This window comes from Elephantulus edwardii, unplaced genomic scaffold, assembly GCF_000299155.1.
Source record: "Elephantulus edwardii isolate Elephantulus edwardi_28Jun2011 unplaced genomic scaffold, EleEdw1.0 scaffold00207, whole genome shotgun sequence".
Classification (NCBI taxonomy): domain Eukaryota; kingdom Metazoa; phylum Chordata; class Mammalia; order Macroscelidea; family Macroscelididae; genus Elephantulus; species Elephantulus edwardii.
Genome location: NW_006399957.1, coordinates 4411930 through 4432191, shown reverse-complemented (window position 1 = coordinate 4432191; position 20262 = coordinate 4411930). Strand labels below are relative to the sequence as shown.

The 20262-nt window shown below is 44.4% G+C and overlaps 1 protein-coding gene across 1 annotated transcript in view; it reads right to left on the bottom strand.

Moving 5' to 3' along the window:
- The window catches only part of FAM69C (family with sequence similarity 69, member C), a 41581-nt gene that overhangs the window by 19965 nt on the left and 1354 nt on the right, over positions 1–20262 (bottom strand). The window contains exon 2 of the mRNA XM_006897252.1: positions 5–340. Within this exon, the coding sequence (XP_006897314.1) occupies positions 5–340 (336 nt within the window). The remainder of the gene's footprint in view (positions 1–4; positions 341–20262) is intronic.

The following is a 20262-nucleotide window of genomic DNA, read 5'->3' as shown; positions in this document are numbered from 1 at the left end:
TCACCGGGCCAGCGATGCGGCCCCGGCGCCCGGCCGAGCGCTCGGCTCTCAGCTCCGCGAGACCAGGGCTCCCCGGCCTCGCGTCCCAGGACGGTCCGGCCCGGCGCCCGGCCGAGCGCTCGGCTCTCAGACAGCTCCGTGGGGACTTGGGCTCCCCGCCTCGGCCTCGATGGCTCTGCTGACAGCCCCTCTGAATTGCATGTGAGACTCCCCACCCCGGTCTCTCGCTCTGCGCCTCCTTACTGCCCCCACCCCCCGCTGCCGGCTCTGTTGGCTTGGTGCCCCTGTTACCTCTCCAAGAGACGCCTGCTCTCTCCGAGGGGCACGCCCGCTCCCAGAGCTGGGAGGTGGGGACCGTGCCCCGTAAGGGGTCGGGGGTCAGTCAGGGAGCCGCCAGCCCGCTCTTCCCACGCACACGTGCACACATTGTATTCGAACCTCCTTCTCCCAGGTAGGGAAACCCTGCCTATTACAATTTCTGAGGGCAGGAGCGCAAACCCGCGAATGCATCTCCGCCTGTCTCCACATTATCTCTGTGATCCTTCGATCCCTCTCCAACGTCTGGGGAAGAGACTTTGTAAAATCTCAGAAGTTCAGAAAATGCAGACGCCTCCCGCAGAGCTGACCTGGTTCTTTCCAGCGCTGCCCTCTCCTTCCCAAGCTGCTTTTGGCTCCCCAGAAAGAGAGGCCCTCACACAGGGCAGATAGATGCACACCCAGGTGGCCAGCGCGGAGAGCGCTCCCAAGCTGGTGGTGGTGAACCCCAGAACTTTGTCTCCAGAGTTCTGCAGAGCAGGTCCGAGGCTCTCCTGGACAAAGATACTGCAATTACTCCACAGGGAGCGACCAGCGGCAGTGTCCTCACCTGGGCCATGTTTGTATTCAGTGGCTGAAATCTTCAGAATTCTCCAACATCTTATTGACACGTTCTCAGTCCCAAGGAGGAACCTCTGGTGCACAGTAAAATTCCTTAGGTGAGGCCAACTTTTGGGACTGGTCATCGCTAAGTCCAAAGCAATAACAGGGTCTCCCTCGCCGCCCCCCCCCCCCCGCCCCCCGCCGGACTTGGGTGCTGCTGAGAAGGGGAACAAGTTCCAGCAGAGCTTCTAAAACTAGAAGGAAAGTCTGGTAATGGAGCCCATGGAAACCAGTGAGTTTCAACAGTCCCATCTGTGGTCCGAGGGAGTGGGGAATGGTACAAGATCAGGCACCTGTTATAGGTGACATTGACCTGAGCTGACATTTCAGGACAAAAAGACAACCATAAAATAGGCCAAGGGTTGAACAGACATTTCATTCGAATGGCCACCAAAACCAAGATACATCACCAGCCTTCAAAGATGCTAATCCAAACTACAATGAGAGACTTCCCAGCAAGATGATGGTCGCACACAGATTGCATCCCAGACCCTCTACAGCTTAGACCCCAGAAAATAGATATAACAGGTGCACATTATAACCCTGGAGCAACCACCCAGCCATTCTCACCTCTACAAGAAGCTTTCTGTGGGCACAGAGGCCTAGCTGGAAGAAGTCACACACACACACACACACACACACACACACACACACACACACACACACTCCTTCTCCTGCAGCTTCACCACTGGGCAAGAGCAAAGATCAGCACCACCACCAGATGTAACCAGCCCACCAGGCTCCCCTCTGCTGCTCTAAATGAACAATGATTGCCTTCTTCTTCTTCTTCTTTTTTTTTTTTATCCACATATTTTCCACCTGAGGCTGGCTGAATCCGTGGATGAGAACTGTTGGGTAAGGTGGGCTGATTTGATCATGCATGTAAATTCATACATAAAAAGAAATGATGACACTTTGACTTCATGAACTGGGAAAGGCAAGTTCGATCCTGTCTCCCAGGAGCCCCCCAGCATACAGGAGTGTGATTCAGAATGACTGGCAGCCCCAGGGGGGTCAGGAAGGGGTCCTCCCAGGTCAGGATTAAAGGGATTGGTAGAGTTGGGAAGAAGATTGGCATGGTTCCAGCTTCCCATCAGGGTGATCTGAGTAGATTTTAATTAAAAAAAAAAAATCCAAGAAACTGCACTGCAATCTCAGAGGCACACAGTTCAAATCCACCAGAAGCTCTGCTGGAAAAGGAGGGGCAATCTCCTCCTGTACCAGTCAGATCCAATTTGATAGTACACACACACACAAAAGAATAAAATAAAATTTAAAAAAAATAAAATTAAATAAAATAGTACAAAATCTAGAAATTCCTCTCTCCTGATCCCTTCCCCTAATCTAGGAAAATTGAAGTCAGATTCTAGAAATAACTAAGAAGACTATTCCCTTCAACCTTAATATCAAACTGGATTCTCACTGAAACCCACAAGGCAAGTTCTTCATCTTACAGATGTGGGCTTAGGCTTAGCTCTGTGTAACCACGGTAACGAGTGGGCGTGTGCCTCCTCTCCGATGTACACTGCTCTCCTAACCACTGGCTAGACTGCAGGAAGTGGCCCTGGAACTCAAGGCCCGGGTGTCTCTGCTGGTTTGAATCCACCCATAGCTCCTCAGAGAAGGATGAAGAGTCTCCTCACAGGTAATTTACAGCCTTGGAGAGCATGGAAGGCCAGCTGTCTCAGAGCCGCTCGACAGCAATGAGTGAGTGCGACCTATGAATGGGTTTCTGTTTGGACATGGAGTTCTCTTCCTATGATCATTATGTCAGACTCAAAGAGAAAGAAAAACCACCAGATCACATCGACTCCCACTCATTGCCACTCGCCAAGGGCTTCAGAGGCTGGTGGATTTGCCTGCTGACTTTCCCATCAGCATCCAACACTTAACACACCACTCCACCAGGCTCCTAAGTCATTTCCCTGCTGAGTGCTGTATGGAGCAGAACGGACCCAGAGACACCAGAGACATGGAGAAGGCAGATGCCACAGGAAGAAAAGGAGATGGGAGCCCCTGGTTTGGACTGGTAGCCTCCAAAACTGGACGAAAAGTGTCACCTGCTCCTTAAAGCGACTGTTGTGGCATTTTTGTTACAGCACCCCCAGGAATCTAAGGCATCATGTGAGGCAGGAGGGCTGTATGTACAGGAGAGAGCTGAAGTCCGAGAGTTCAGCACCCGTGCTCCATTGGCAGCTCTCACGCACCAGAATGGAGCACTGTGAACACCTCATCAACTGGGCTCTGCTGGAACCCTGGTGTCCTGTGTGTTACACAGAGGTCTGTAACCTAAAGGTCAATAGTGCAAATCCACTGGCTGCTGTGTGAGAGATAGATGCACAGCTCCCTCGTGTAGGGATTTACAGCCTCAGAAATCCGATGGGGAGTAATTACGTCTGAGAACCAAAGAAACCTCCTGGGGCTCTGCTGGCTTGGCTGTTTCAGTGAGGCACTTCCTCCTCGCGGCTGGGCAGCCCTGCTCCTGCTCACTTCCTTCCACTTGACCAGGCGGGTCTGGACGAGAAGGGCCACGTCTTATTTTGTCATCCCAGCACCTCAGTTGAGCATTTGCTGCTGACCAAAAGGATGGCAGCTCAGATTAGCCCAGTGGCTTCTTGGGATAAAGACTTGATAATGAGAATGCTTACAGCCCAGGAAATATCACGGGTTGGTTCTACCCGTTCTGCTCTGTTAGGTGAAATGTCGACATTGACCCAATGACACCTAACAACAGCAGCAGTCTCAGCTCCTAATGTAGGTCTTGGGACATTGGCAGAGTAAGTGAAATGTATACACAGGCTGGTGTTTCCTCTAAAAGACCAGAACACTCCGAGTGCCCTGTGGAATTTCTTGTAAGAAAGTACATTTAACACAAGAATATTTATTTCTGACTTTTGGAGGCTACCTTGAGCAATCAAGGTGTTGGGAATATATTTTAACACATCCTATAGTTTAGGAATTCATCTGCCTGTATGCACCTACCAAGAGTTGAACCCGTTTAAGGGAAATACAACTCTGACTCTGACACAAACAGGTTTCTTTTTTTTTTCTCTATAATTATATTTTATTAATTTTCATAAACATTTACAGAGATTTTGGGCTTCCACTCATTCATTGTTGCACTATTCTCTCTACCCTCCTCCCAGTTTGTTCTTGTCCAAATGCCACAGTGCTTGTCAAAGCCAGTTCTGATTAATCTTCTTTGTCAGTGTGTCCTTTGCCATTCCCTATCACTCCTCCCTGAGAGAGACTTCACCCTGAGTCATAAGGAAAAGGGGACGGCGTATTCTCTTAGCTACTTCCTGCTGAGAAGGGACGCTGTGGGTTTCAGGGTGAAGATCTTCTCTCACTACTCTAAAGGTCCCCTTTGGCAGTAGGAAACGCATAGACTATTATGGAGATTGATTTTGGAATTCAGATGCATTCTTATTGATTGTGCTTGGCTGTACATGTACATATCCTTCAAGATGTATCATGGGGGTGTTGCAACCTAGAAGACACAAATTTGACTAACAAGTTATAAGTACATGAGTCCAAAAATTATGGAAAAGTAAAAGAAAAGATTCTTTCATTGTTTTACAAACACTCCCCCAGGTCCCCTCCACCATGCAGCCCTCGCTCTAGTCTCCTGTGATGACAGAAATACCCAGTTACATCTCTCTTTTAGACGGTTCTCTCCCTCCTCTGTTTCAGTGCAGTATACATTATTGAACCCATCTTACTCATTCTCTCCCCAACCCCAAGGACAGTCCCATTCTACAACAGTGGCATCATGTAATATTTGTCCTACAAACAGGTTTCTTGATGTTTTACACTGTGAGTGTATGAGTGCATAAAAATAGTTTTCTTCCTAAAAGAACTCTGACAGCAGTAAATACAGTTTCTGTTTGTATGTTGTCATTGTTAAGTGCTCTTGAGTTGGCCCTGATGTGTGGCAACTTCTGTCTTATAGATCCGCTTGGATCTGTGATCAGAAGGAAAAAATCAAAGAGCTTATTACATTGGGCAAATCTGTCCAGGACCTCTTTAAAGTGTGGCAGAGAAAGGACGCTGGTTTAAGGCAAGCTTACTCCAAGCCAGAAGCTTTTTGATAGCTTCACTTGTGTATGAAAGTTGGACAATGAGTAAGAAGTCTGAAGAATAATTGCTTCTTGTGAATTGTGATGTTGGCAAAAAATTGTTAATATTCTGCAGTGTGTCAAAGGAGCTCTGGTTGTCTAGGGTAAGAAGCTGAACTGCAACCTCAAAGGCATGCAGTTCAAATCCACGAGCTGCTCTACGGGAGAAGGATGGGCAATCTCCTCCCATCAATTAATGGCCTCTGAAAACCCACTGGAGGGTTAGCCATGGGTTGGTCCCAACTCAATGGCACACAACAACAACAACAACGTGGACTGCCAAAACATGGAACAAACATGTCTTGAAAGAAGAGCAGCTAGAGTGTTTCTTAGAAGCAAAATGACAAGACTTCATCTCATGTACTCTGGACATGGCATCTGGATGGGCCAGTCCATGGGAAAGGACCTCACACTTGGAAACGTAAGGCCTTGGGGACAGAGGGAGGTGGCCATGCGACTGCTAAGCACCACAGTCCCTGTGGCGATGGTGTGAGGTCAGACAGGGTTCCGTTCTGCTGATGAAGGGGTTGTCGTGAGTTGGGGCAGAGTAGACAGCACCCCACCACAACTGCACGTTAGAGAAAGCAGACTCTCTCAAGGGCTTCCTGGGTGGACTTGATGTAACAACTGACAGCAAATATCTCAGACCCCCTCACTACCTCACAGCCATCAAGTACATTCTAACTCACAGCCCTGGAGTACAGGAGAGGACGGCATCTTTACAGAGGCAGACAGTGACATCTTTCTTCCTCAGAGCGGCTGGGTCCAAACTGCCAACTGTTTGGTTAGTTGTCAAGAGCTGTAACCACAATGCCACCAGGCTTTCCTTTAGTCTGTCCAATTCTCCTTGTGCTGTCAACTCCACTTCACCTTGCAGTGACCCTACAGGACACAGCAGATGTGTCCCACAGCATTTCCAAGCTCCTCATCCTTATGGGAGGAGACGGCCTCCTCTTCCTCATTGTGGCTGGTGGGTTTGAACTGTTGACTTTTCAATTGACAGTCAAGTGCTTTAACCATTGTGTCACCAAGATCCTTTATGTTTGTAGCCAAAGCCACTGCTGTCAGGTCGATTCCAACTCCCAACAAGGCCTCATCGAGTTCCTGAAGCCATAAATCTTTAAAGGACGATCCTGCCTGTGTTAATGCCATGGGGCGGTTGGTGCATGAGAACTTTAGACCTGACACCTTGTAGTTCAGTACATAATGTGTTCCAATGCAGAATTATAGCCTTAGAGACTCACGGGCATTTCTCCTGACCTCTCAAGTGTTAAACTGGATGAAGGTCATGATCTCATACTTTATAGAAAGGGAATGACCTTTCTGATAGAGTCTGGGAGAGAAGGTACATTCTAATATTCCTGACATTGATATTGGAATTGCCTACTCTGGATGTGAGTCTAACACGATCTAAGGCATTTCACAGCCCTTGCTTGAGTTGCCCCAGGCCCAGGAGGTAAAACTTAAACCAGCTTCACCTTTATGTGCAAGAGTTTCCATCAGAACAAGATTTCTAACTCATACTTAGTTTTATGAGGTTTTTAAAAATTTTATATGGGTTTGCATAAAAAATTTACATACATTGTGTTTAATTCATGTACACTGTGTTTCACACATTCCTTCATTCACATTGTACATCATATGACTGTGGTTTGTAACATTAATCACCATTGATCTATGCACACTATCACCCTGTCTTTTCAGGTCCCTATTGGATCTTCTTTATTGCCCTAACCCCATGCTGACTACCACATACACAAAATGGGAAGGCAGAAAAGGTGTGTGGTGGTTCATGTGTCTGATCACCTAATGTAACCTGGCACTGGGTCTGTCTACACCGAGGAGAAGGGATAAGAATCACCATCCACACAAAGCTGGTTTCTATGAGGTGGAAATGGTGTTCTGTCACACCAGCTTTTCCAACACTTCTAACATCAGCTCTCCACCCTCAGCACTCTCTGTGCCACTGCTTGGCTTCATAATTCATTCCAATGGCCACACAGAACGTAGAAGCCATAAGCAGTGTTTAAACACCACACTGCTATCAAAAGGTCTGTGATTTGAACCCATGAGCTGGTCCACAAGGAAAAGAGGTGGCAGTCTGCATTAGGAATGATTTACAGCCTCAGAGACCGACTGGGGCAGGTCTACTCTGTCCTACCAGGGTGCTATGACTTGGAGCCAATTAAATGGCAGTGAATTAGGTTTAGTTTTAACAGATTACAACTCTTGAGACAGGATCAACTGTCGATCAGAATAGCTCCCAGTCAGATAACTCTTCCCTTTCTCAGCAGTACAACCTTATGGTCTTTCTTGGCTATTCCAAAGGCCAGGACTCTCTTGGGCCTCTGCCCTGCTCAATCTTTCTAGGTCTACCAGAAGATCTCCTTCCCAAAGGCATTCAGTGCTCTCTCTCTCTCTCTCTCTCTCCATATGGGCTGTCAAGACCTGGATGCTCCCATGCATTCTGCTGCCAACATGTCTCTGTTGTTAGGCTTTACTGGCCTCCACTTGTCACCATTTCTCAAGGTTACAGCTTTCTCTGTCTCCTGAGTCTGGGAGGTTCTCAATGGAGGGACCTAGGATCCAAAAGACGTGCTCCACTCCAGACACCTCTTAGTAGTAATAAAGTCTTCCTAAGCCTCTGTGAGATTGACCTTTAATAGTCAATTTCAAGTCATAGCCCTTCATACCAGACCATAAACTAACTGACTAATGATCTTGGTAGACTACAGTTCACCCAATTTTTATGTACTAAGCTGACAAGTCTTTATGAGGCACATAAAGTAGATCAAATAGGGGAAGCTATAGCTCAATCACTTGTGGCAGATTATACACCCAAGACCAGAAGATTCTCACATAAAGAGAAACCTAGTATACTGTACGGCCAAGGAAAGGTGAGCCTGAAGAATACTAAACCTTGCACTCTCTACCAAAAAGTCTTTCCTCACACATGCTCTACCCTTACAGAGGTTGGCACCACAGTTCTTCAAATTTTAACCATTTACTATTCTTTCATCTTGAGAGAAATCAATCATGTTTTTAAAATGAGTATTTCATTTGCAAAGGAAATAAAGGCTATTTCATGCTGGTCTAAGCTTGGGGATGGAGAAGGGTTCGTGGTGCGCACAGAAGGGTCTGCTGGAGCCACAGGACATGATTTGGAAGTTCCATGAGTGAGGAAGGCCAGAGAAAGTATCAGGAAAAGCTTTCTCCAGTCTCCATAGAGTTGACCCTGGTTCTCTATGACCTTTGTGTGTCAGAGTAGAATTACATCTCACAGTGTTTTCAGAAATAGATCACGAGGCTTTTTCTGAGGTGCCTCTAGTTAAACAAAATCCACTGCTATAAAGTCTGCCCCACCTCACAGAATTCCTACAGAAGCTGATGGCCTCATATTTCTCCCTTGGAGCTGCTGATGGGTTTGAACTGCCGACTTTCTGGTTAGTGGTAAAACATTTAACCACCGTGCCACCAAGACTCCTTAAACCACCTGGAGGTTTTTAAATGTTTTCTAGAGCCCTAAAACCATGTCGCTTATGAAGTTCATTAACTACTTACACTGAATTAGAGCAATTTATAATTCTTTAAGAATATGGGCAAAATTTAGTACTAGGATGCTTTTTTTTAATTTTTTTTTTACTAGGATGCTTTTTGCAATAGCTTATAACAGCAAAAATATTAGGTGTCATCATAATGTGCAGTAAGAAAGATTGGTGAAATAAACTTGTCACCCATTGGCTGAAAAATTATACTGCCTTCAAAAATTATGCCTTGAACTGTTCAGTGCTCAGAAAGGCTTTAGGAGAGAGAGCTAAGCTAATATTTTCTTTCCTGCAGGTTCCCAAAGAGACACAGCGTGCAGTGGTTAGAGGACTCACTTGCTAACTGAATGTTCTCCACTGAACTCGCTAGCTCTTCTACTGGAGAAAAGCCGTTCTACTCTGCTCCCCTAATGGCCTGCAAGGCAGCGCCAAAGAAGCCCTGGTGGCACAGCACATGACATGTTGGGCTGCTGAACAGAAGGTTGGTAGTTTGAATGCACCATCTGTTTTGTGGGAAGAAGATGAAGTAGTTTGCTCCTGTGAAGATTTTATAGTCTTGGAAACTCGGTGGAGAGTTGCCATGGAATAGAATCAGCTCCCAAGCGTGGGGTTGGGTTGAGTTTGGCTTCTGTTCTCTCCCCTGTGGATCCCTGGGGGCATTGTGTGTTACGTGTTAGGCTGTCAGTGGTTCCAGTCAGGGCTCCTTGGGAGACAAAGACACAGTCAGCTCCTGCAGATTACAGTCTCAAAGGCCTGAAGGGCTCCATTGTGAGCGGGTGTTCTGAGTGAGTGAGATGTCCCACAGGGTTGCTGTGAGTCAGAATTTGTTCAGCAGCGATGGGTTTTCAGGGCTGTCCTCTTCCCGTTACTGTTCACACTGTTAGGTGTTTTCGAATCGGTTCCTGTTCCTAGTGACCCCACATGCAAGAGAATCAGCCCTGCCTGGTCCTGAGCAAACGTCACAGTCTCTGCAGTGCCGAAGCTCATGGTCACACCACTGTGTCAATCCACCTTGTTCAGAGTCCTCCCTTTTTATCTCACCATCTCCTTTACCCGGCGTGATGTGTTCTTCCAGGGCTTGCCCTGTCAACGAATATGAACTGAAGTTTCGCCATCCTTGCCACTAAAAGAGCACTCTGGCTGCGCTTCCTTCAAGGCAGATGGGTTTGTTTGTTCTTTTGGCAGTCCGTGGGATGGTCAACATTCTTTGCCAACATCACAACTCAAAGACTTCTTCGATTTTCCTTAGTCATAGTCCAACTTGCCCACTTAGCACCTCGTATTTCCTTGGGGACTCTCTCTCCCTCAGCCCATCTAGGTCCTCCCACCTGGGATTGGCTCCATGATGCCTCGCCCATGGGAACAGTATATTCTCAACCACAGGAGTGGGCAGAGAGCAACACAAGCCCCATCAAGACCATCAGAAACCCAAGACCTGGCTTCAGGCCTCCGTCATGCCTACTGGTAAACAGCCAGCTTCTCACAGGCCTGCTGGACTCCCTGGATCCTGTGGCCAGCGACGACCACAGCGAGAGCAGCCTGGGGCAGAGCCCACCCTGAAGTTATTGTCCCTGGTCTTAGAACAAACTCCAGCTCACCAGATCAAGGTCTGAGTCTAAGAAGGCCTCTCCTCAGTGATTTCCCATACTTCTCTGAACACAATACATCCAGAGCCACCCTCTGAAGTCTTCCTGTGTGGTGTTGGCTGATGTTTTTTTATTGCTTGTGAGGTTGGCCAGAAATAGTTGCACAAAATGAATCACAGCTCCTGACCTGGCTGGTCGGGGTTAATAGCCTCTGGGGTTCCCAACCTCCCACACTTGATCCTTGCTGTTAGGGATGGAATTTTAGGAAATGTCTAACGTGGTTTTGGCCTCCTTGCCTGAGTGGTCATTTCAGCTCAGACACAGCTGCTTGTTTGAATGTTTTTCCAGTACAAGTGGCATCCAATTCCTAAACAACATGCTTCTGGAAACTATGAACTTTGATAAATGATTATAGTTATAGAAAGGCTTCAAACCTTTTGTTCATAGGGTTGCTATGAGTCGTGATCTGTTTGGGAGTGTTGGGAAGGAGGGGGAGGCCCCTGGCCAGGGCAGATCACCTAGCTCTAGATAAGTGCAAGCCTGTCTGACCCATATCAGTCCTTAATACGGAAGAGAGAAAACTCTCCTGTGTTTGGCTGTGCTGGCTGAGAAAGCTCACCACCTGGGAAGATGCTGCCACATCCATTGAGCTGCGAGTGGTCTGCACTGGGCAGAGGTTCTCCTGTCCAATCCGCATGCTTTACATCTACAGATCCATCTCATCCTGTCTTCCTGTTTACTCACCTGTATATAAGCACACTGCAATCCCCAATAAAGTTGAGTGGGCTCTCTGCAGAGCTCCCAGAGTGGTGGGTCTCCATCACACTTACTGCTGTCAGGGTGTCGTTGCTCCCCATGGGCAAATGGACAGTGACAGTGCTCTACTCAATGGCAATCAACAGCATAAACACAACAAGTAGACCAGTGAGAGTCACCTATAGAGTGTGAAGCCTTCTGTTCCTGCCCACACCCAGGACTGGAATGCAGTGGAGCTGATTCCAATCTGTGGGGACCTTCCACAGAGTTTCCAACACTATAGATCTTAGCAGGCGCAAACTGCCTGCTCCTTCCTGCCTAGGTCCCTCCCTCCTGCTGCCACCCCTTCCTCCAGTCCACATTCCACTTACTGTTGTTAGAGGTCATCAAGTTCAACTCATAGCGACCCTAGGAACAGCTGACCTTAACCCTGACTTATCCTGTTCCACCTCACCATCTCTGAAACACTCAGGTTCATTCCATTACTGAAGTCACCACATCAATCCATCTCATTGGATTGGAGTCTTCCCCTCCTTCGCAGACCCCTCATCTTTCCAAGCATGATGTCCCTCCAATGGATAGCCTCATTTAGCTCCATGTAGCTTCACCATCTTTGCCTCCAAGGAGCACTCTGGCTGCACCTTCTCCAGGACACACCTGTTTGTTCTTTTGGCATGGGATATTCAGCACTCTTTTCTAGCACCACAATTCAAAGGCATCAATTCTTCTATCATCCTTATTCATTGTCCAGCTCATCTATATGCAGCAGGTGACTGAGAAGACCATGGTGCACCTTAATCTTCAAACTGACATCATTTCTCTTCAGCACTCTACAGAAGTCCCTGACATTGGACTTGTCCAATACAATATGTTTGCTAATTTCCTGACTGCTGGTACCAAGGGTCTTGACTATTGATCTGAGGAAGGTGATGTCATTGACAGCTTCAATCCTTTCTCCATCAATCATAGTGTGCCTATTGGTCCTGTGGTAAGGGTCTTTGTTTTCTTGAAACTGAGATGTAATCCATAATGAAGGTGGCAGTCCTTGATCTTCTACAGCAAATGCCTCAAGTTCTTCTCACTGTCAGCAAACAAGGTTGTATAATCTGCATAATGCAAGTTATTGATGAATCTTCTAATCCTGATGCCACATTCTTCCTCATAGAGTCCAGATTCTTGAATTATTTGCTCAGCATACACACTGAATAATAGGTATGGAGAATTAATACAACCCTCACACATTCCTTTTTTACATTTAAACCATGTAGTGTTCCCTTACTCCATTCACACAACAACCTCTTGCTATAGGTATAATTTCATATGAGCCAAGTTAAGTGTTCTGGGATTCCTATTTTTCTCAATGTCAGCCATAATTTGTTATGATGCACATAGTCAAATGCCTTTGCATATTCAATAAAGCACAAATGGACATTCTTCTGATATTCTTTACTTTCAGCTAGGATCCATCTAACATCAACAGTGATATCCCTGCTGCCGGAGCATCTTCTAAATCCTGCTTGGACTACTGATGGTTTCCTAACTATGTACTGTTCTAGCCCTTTTGGAATGATCTTCAGCAGTATTTTGATTACATGTGATAGTAATAATATTATTTGATAATTTCCACATTTTGTTGGATTACCTTTCTTAGGAATGGGGACAAATATGGATCTCTTCCAGTCAGTTAGCAGGTAGCTGTCTTCTAAATTTCCTGAAATAGACTGGTGAGCACGTCCAGAGCTGCATCTGTTAGTTGGAACATGTCAAATAGTCAAAAGGAGTTAAACTTACTTTGGTTTTTATATTTCAAGACAGGAGCAGTGAAGCAAGCATCCCGTGGCTACCATACTGGCTGCCTCCCCTGGGCTTTGTCATGCTTTAGAGCCATGTCTGTATGGACTGAATCAGGGGCATGTGCTTAAAGCCTTGAGAGTCTCACTCGGTGCCAGCGCATCTGATGACCCAGCTGAAAAGGTGGAGATATGAGCCCATCAACCAACCCCTCACGGGACAAAGATTATCTCCTATAAAGAAGGTAAGCCCCAAGGGACCTGATGTGCTGCTCTGATTTGTCCTGCATGGTTATGGCAGCAAAGGGTCATGTATTCTGACCTAATATTAGCTAACTGTTCACTGTTATGGAGAGTTGCTTGGTTGGTTTTCCCTCTAAACTGGGAACTTCTTAAAGGCAAAAACCATATCCATTCATCCTAGGTTCCTCAGCATCAGACTTGCTTCACAAAAGGGCCTTCAGAGGCCAGTGCAAAGGAGGTCACACCACCAACCTCACCATCCTCTAAATCTGTGAAAGTCCTCCAGGACCATAGTCAGCACTATGGATGGAAGATAACACCCCAAAAGATGATGAAAACCTATAACAAACAATAAATTCACCAGAAGTTGATAAATGAAATATTATTATTTATACTTTTTTCAGTGATATTTTTGTCCCTAAAATAACATAAAAATATAGAAACATTTCCCTGTTTCTTAAAGATTCCCCTCATATTCTACCACTGTTTTCAGGTTTTACATAACCTATAAGTCCTGTATTGTTGTTACTGCCCTGTCATTGAATTAATTACAACTCGTAACAACCCTAGGAACAACAGCTTGTATTTCTGCACCATCCTCCTGATCTCTGCTCTACTCTAATCCACTGTGTCAGTCACTGTGTCGATCTGTCTTGTTGAGGTTTTCCTCTTCTTCAATGACCCTCTACTTGTTTTCCATGCATGATTTTCTTTTCCAAGGACTGGTACCTCCTGACAACATGTACAAAGTATGTGAGATGAAGTTCCACTATCCTTGCCTCTTAGAAGCACCTGGTGGCACTTCCTCCAAGACAGATGGGTTTGTTCTTTTGGAAGTCTGTGGGGTACTTACAACTCTTCACCAATACCACAACTTAAAGACACAATTCTTTGGTCTTTCTTATTCACTGTCCAACTTTCACATACATATGAAGCAATCAAAAGCATTGTGACTTGGAAAATGCTCACTTTAGTCTTGAAACTAATATCCTTTTTATTTAGCTCCTTAAAGAGATCCTTTGCAGCAGGTTTGCCAAATCCAAGACAGATTTGTCCTCTTTAAAGGACAAGAATTGGAGCTACACTATTTCTTCCTAGATGAATATGCAGTTTGATAGCTTTATAGGTAATTTTGGCACAAGTTAAGGAGTAAAAAATGGCTCATAAGTAGATTAATGGTTCTGTATACTTTTCTTTATTGGTATTACTTTTTAATAATAAAGTAAGTGTCCAAAAGATATATAATTTCCCATTAGGAAACATGACTTTTTAACAAAGGAGACAATCAATGCTAAGGAAAGGGAGCCTTCTAATGAAGTGTAATTGTCTCTGTAAAATCAGAAAAATGATTCTCTATAAAGCAGATCAAGGCTGTTCTCAGCACTACCATAATACCAGGATTGCTCAGAAAAAAGGGCATTTTAGAAGCCACCAGACAAGGTCTGGACATGGTCGCTTCCTTGGCTACTGGGAAGTGACGAACGTCAGTGCACAAAGGAGGACTTGAGTCCCAGAGACTCTAGCAGACCTCGCCCCATGCATTTCTTCGTTTGTCCTTGTTTTGCTGTAACGATCTTTGCACTGTGTATGTGCGTACAAATACAGACATAAGGGCCCCGGCTGGTGCTGGGGGTTTCCCTCAGCTTCTAAGCTTCAAACCCACTCTCCACACTGGAGAGGCCTGCTGTTCTCCTTTGGCAAAGAGACAGTGCCTTCTAGTCAATTACAATTCACAGTGACCCTCGTTTGGTTTTTGAGGCTGTAAATCCTAGTGGAAGGCCACTGCTCACTTTTCTCCTGTAGACTTGAGGCTAACCTTTCCGTTATCACCCCAACACTTAACCTGCTTCAGTAAAGATTACAGCCCAGAAATATATGAAACAGCATTGTTCCATTCATAGTGTATGAACTCACCACGAGTCAATGGCACAGAGCAGATGATTTTTGTTTTGTTTTGTTTTTATGTGTACATACGTTACTGTGTGCCACCGAGTTAATTCCAATGTATAGTGACCCTATACGACAGAATAGATTTGTGGTCCCCCCTCCCCTAGGGTTTCTGAGCCTGTGATCTTTGTTAGAACACATCACTAGAACTGTGTCCCATGGAGAGGCCATGGATTCAAACAGACAAACTGTAGGTTAGCAGTTAAGCACTTAACCACTGCACCTCCAGAGCACCTATGCTTGCATACATTTATGTATCATTTTCTTACCTGTTTGACAAGGCTTCTTGTTACTCAAGAACATCTCCACCCACGAACATCTCCTCTTCTCCACCACTTTCCCCCTCACCTGCTCACATCTGTCAACTGTACTTGGAAAGCACTTGGCATTCCCAGATGTCTCTGGAGTGGAAAATTATGTTAGGTTGTCTACAAGACTTTTTGTTCCTTCACTTTCTTGCTTGATCAAATTCTAAGACCACAGGGAAAACACATGTTGGCTTGGACCTGGGGGATGCCTGCTCAATGGGCAGATGTGGTGTGTGGATTTGGGGCACGGGTTTGGTGTGAAACAGAGAGCAGGGAGCTATATGGCAGGTACTCCTGGGCCAGAAATCGTTCTTGCTTTTCTCCTACCAGATGCCAAGCATCTCATCAGCAAATTGAATTCCTTTGGTCCAAACAGAAAGCAGGCTTATTAATTTTTTTTTTCCTCTCCACAATTTCTGGTGCCATTAGCTCTGATATTTTGGCAATCCTCAAAGTTCAGGCACTTTCAGTGATAAACAATAGCCTCTTTTCTGGGAATTAAAGAGCCGGAGTCTGTTTAGGATTAGAGGTTTAGAGTTCGGTGATAGCTTCTCTCCTTTCCCAGAAGAGTGGCATGGTCGTTAAGCACTGAGAGGTCAGTGACTGGAACACACCTAGAGGCCTACAGGCAGAAATACTTAGAAAACTGTTCCCATAAAGATGGCCACCTGGGAAGACCTGGAAAACCCTGGAAAGCTACTCCTGTAAAGATGAGCACCTGGAAAGACCTACGAAGCTGTTCCCATCAAGAGTCACTTGGAAAGGCTGGAAAGACCCGGAAGCTGCTCTCGTAAAGATGGCCACCTAAGAGGCCCTAGTGATTGTTGGGGGTCACTCTGAGTGAAGACTGACTCAATAAACAGCACATTGGTCTCTGCAACAAGGAGATATCATCTGGCTTCAATTCCTGCCCAGCTGCACAGAAAGAAAATTAAGCACTATAAAGAAAACAATTCCGTGGCATTCACAATGTTATTCAAGCAGCAACTCTCTCTAGTTTTAGAAACATTTCCATCAAACCACTGTGCAACAGTCACTGTCCACCCCCTCACCCCCTTCTTCCCACCTGAGTTTCCTTTCCGTCCGGAGGAAGTCACCTGCTCTGAATGTGTCACACACATGAAAGGTGCGACTTCTTTCACTCAGCACACTTCAATGGCCACCTGTGTAGCATCTACACTTCTTTGCTTTTTTGTTGCTGAAAAGTATTGTGCTGCTAACTCAGAGACTAAACCTCTCTGGGGCTTCAAACCCACCAGTGCTCTGAGGGAGTAGGACGGACAGGCACTTCCCAAACAAAATGCAGTCTCCAAAACCCAAGGGAGGGTCAAAGTGACTCGGATCTAACTCAGCAGCAATCAGTAAGAATATCTTCTACTGCGTGGATAGACCACATTTAATATATATACTCACCCCTTGATGGAACTTCAAACTGCCTCCACATTTTGGCTATTTTGAATAGTTCAGCTATGAACTCCGGTTTACAAGATTTAGTTTGATAATGAAAACACCACTTAGAAAAACCTCTGGGAAATAGCAAAAGCAGTAATCAGAGGTCAGTTTATAGCAATAAGCAACCACATCAAAAGGCATGGGAAAAAATTAACCATTGACTCTCTAACTCAACATCTCCAACAAATTGAAAAAGAACAGCAAGAAAATCTGACACTCTCTAAAAGAAACGGAAATTATAAAAATTAGAGCAGAAATAAATGAAATAGAAAAGAGAAGAACAATTGAAACCACCAACAAAACTAGTAGCTGGTTCTTTGAAAAGGTCAATAAAATTGACAAACCACTAGCAAAACTAACAAAGAAAAAGAGGAAAAGACAAATAAATAATCTGAATAAAAGATTAAACAGGCAACATCACAACAGAACCAACTAAAATAAAAAGGCTAACAATGGAATATTACCAAAAACTATACTCAAACAAATAGGAAAACCTAGAGGAAATGGACAAATTCTTAGAAATTCACAACCTACCTAAACTGACACAAACCGATATTGAACACCTGAAGAGACCCATTACAAAAGAAGACATTAAAAAGGTAATAAAACAAATTCCAAGAAAAAAAAGCCCTTGATCAGATGGTTTTACAAGTGAATTTTATCAAATATCCAGAGAAGAGCTGTCACCAATTCTACATAAACTATTTAAGAAAATAGAAAAAGATGGAATTCTCCCAGACTCATTCTATGAAGCAAACATATCCTTGATACCAAAACCAGGTAATGACACCACCAAAATAGAAAACTAGAGGTCAATATCTCTCATGAACATAACTGTAAAAATCCTGAATAAATTCCTGGCCAAGATTCATAGTAGGTGTGCAAGGACGGTTCAACATAAGAAAAACAATCAATGTAATTCATCACATTAACAAAGCAAAGAACAAGAACCACATGATCCTATCAATTGTTGCAGAAAAGGCCTTTGACAATATCCAACACATTTCCTTATTAAAACCCTCAACAAAATAGGATTAAAGGGGAATTCTTTCAACATAGTAAAAAGTATATGCGCAAACCTGAGAGCCAACATTATTCTCAATGGAGAGAGATTAAAGGCATTTCCCTTGAGAACAGGAGTACACTATCACCTCTCCTATTCAATATTGTATTGGAAGTCTTAACAATAGCAATAAGAGAAGAAAAGAAAATAGGAGGTATCCAAATTGGCAAAGAAGAAGTAAAATTATCTCTATATGCAGATAATATGATAGTATACTTAGAAAACCCTAAAGACTCAGCAAGAAAACTACTGAACATAGTGACCAATTAATTCAGCAAAGTGGCAGGATACACAATCAAGAACTGGAGCTAAGAAAAAACAATACCCTTCATAATAGCTAATCACAAGAGTAAATTTGGAAGTAAATCTAACCAGAAGCACAAAGGATCTATTCAAAGAAAATTATAAAACATTACTACAAGAAACAAAAAGAAAGCTGGAGAAATGAAAGAATATACCTTGTTCATGGATAGGAAGACTCAGTATTGTGAAAATGACAATACTACCAAAGGCAATTTACATGTTCAATGCAATCCCAATACAAATACCAATTCCATTCTTCAATGACATAGAAAAGGCAATCCTCAATTTCATTTGGAATGGAAAGAGGCCCCAAATAAGAAAAGCACTCCTTCAAAAGAGAAACAAGGTAGGAGGTATCTCACTCCCTGATTTCAAAGCCTACTACGTTGTCGTAGTGGTCAAGACAGCGTGGTACGGTACAATGACAGACATATAGATCAATGGAACAGAATTGAGAACCCAGAAGTCAGCCCATCAACCTAAGGTCAACTGATTTTTTTATAAGGAGATGAAATCAGTTAAGTGGGGAAATGATAGCCTTTTTAACAAGTGGTATTGAAAAAATTGGGTAACTAGCTGCAAATAACTGAAGCAAGATCCACACCTCTCTCCATACACAAAAACCATCTCAAAGTGGATCAAGGACCTAGGACTAAAACCAAGGACTATAAACTTCACTAGAGAAAAGCTTGGGAAAATTCTTCAAGTCCTAATCCACAACATAAACATTCTTCCAAGCATCCTGAAAACCTTCAACCAGAAGAGGATACAATAAATGAATGGGGGGAGGGGAATGAATGGGATATTCTAAGAATAAAATCACTATGCACATCCAAAAACAGAGTAAAAAGGGAAGCCAGAGACTGGGGGAAAAATTGGTAATGACATGTCAGATAAAGGACTTACATCTAGAATTTATAAAATACTCGAGCACCACAAGAAGATAAAGGTGTCCAAATGAAAACTGGGCACAGGATGTGAACAAACACTTCACCAAAGAAGACATTCAGATGGTGAACAAACACATGAAGAAATGTTCAAAATCCCTGGCTCTGAGATAAATGAAGATCAAAACAACTATAATATATCCTCTCACCCCAGTAAGAATAGCAAAATTTAACAGAACAGCAAACAAATGCTGGTGAGGAGCAGAGATCTCCCATTAAGAGAAGAAAGAATAGGCACAAAGTATAGAAAGATACTTGGTCAGGGGTTAAGTCTTGGAGGGATGCCCATAGCTGGTATAGGAGAGCAACTGATCTACAGTGTATGTGTGTGTGTGTGTGGGGGGGGTTCTTAGGATTGAATTCTGAGACCAAGTTAGTATTAAAAAGGGAGAAAGACTGAAGAAGATCATAAGGACTGCACTGCACTGGAGTCTAGTTCTTCACTGATTGGAGGCAACTTGGATATCTTCATTTGGTGGATCCTATAAAAACAGAATGGTAAGTGAGTGATGCTACTTTTTTAAATTGTGACAGGTAGTACCATGTGAAGTGTCCTTTAAGTTTTGCTGTGGTGAGGGTTACAAGGATTACAATAAAAGGTCCAGACCATTTGGGTTGTAGTAATGTTGAAGACCTAGGTAGGTGTGGAGAGGTAAACGGTACCTCCTTCTGTTGAAGATATTGTATTTTATCTAGGGGAACCTGGTTTGGGGAGATGGAAAGTCAGCATCGGTTCATAGCTTGTTTCTGATATGCATGAGAAGTGGGAGGAGAAGGGAGTGGGGTGGATAAGGAGAGGGAACAGGGATGAACACCAGGGCCAGGAGTGGTCTTCCAAAGAGAGGTTTGCAGGGGCCGTGGTGGAGAGGTTTTATGGGTAATGCTCGAATTTTAAGGAGGACCAGGGGTAACAATATAATCTAGTCTAAATGAGTTTGGGAAGCTAGTTTAGTCAGCATGTTTTTTATTGTGCACTTGGTTCATTCTACCTTGCTGGATGACTGAGGGTGGTAGGGAATGTGGAGTTTCCAGAGAATTTGTAGGGCTTGTGTGACTCCTTGAGTGAGGGCTGATGTAAACTCGGGGCCATTGTATGGCTGTAAGTAGGTTGGCACACCTAATTTTGATATGATTTCTGAGAGAAGGGAGCTGACTACGATAGAAGCCTTTTTGTTGGTTGTGGGGTAAGCTTCAACCCAACCCAAGAAAGCATCTACAAATACTAGGAGATATTTGAACCTTTTTACGTGTGTGTGTGTGTGTGTGTGTGTGTGTGTGTGTGTGTG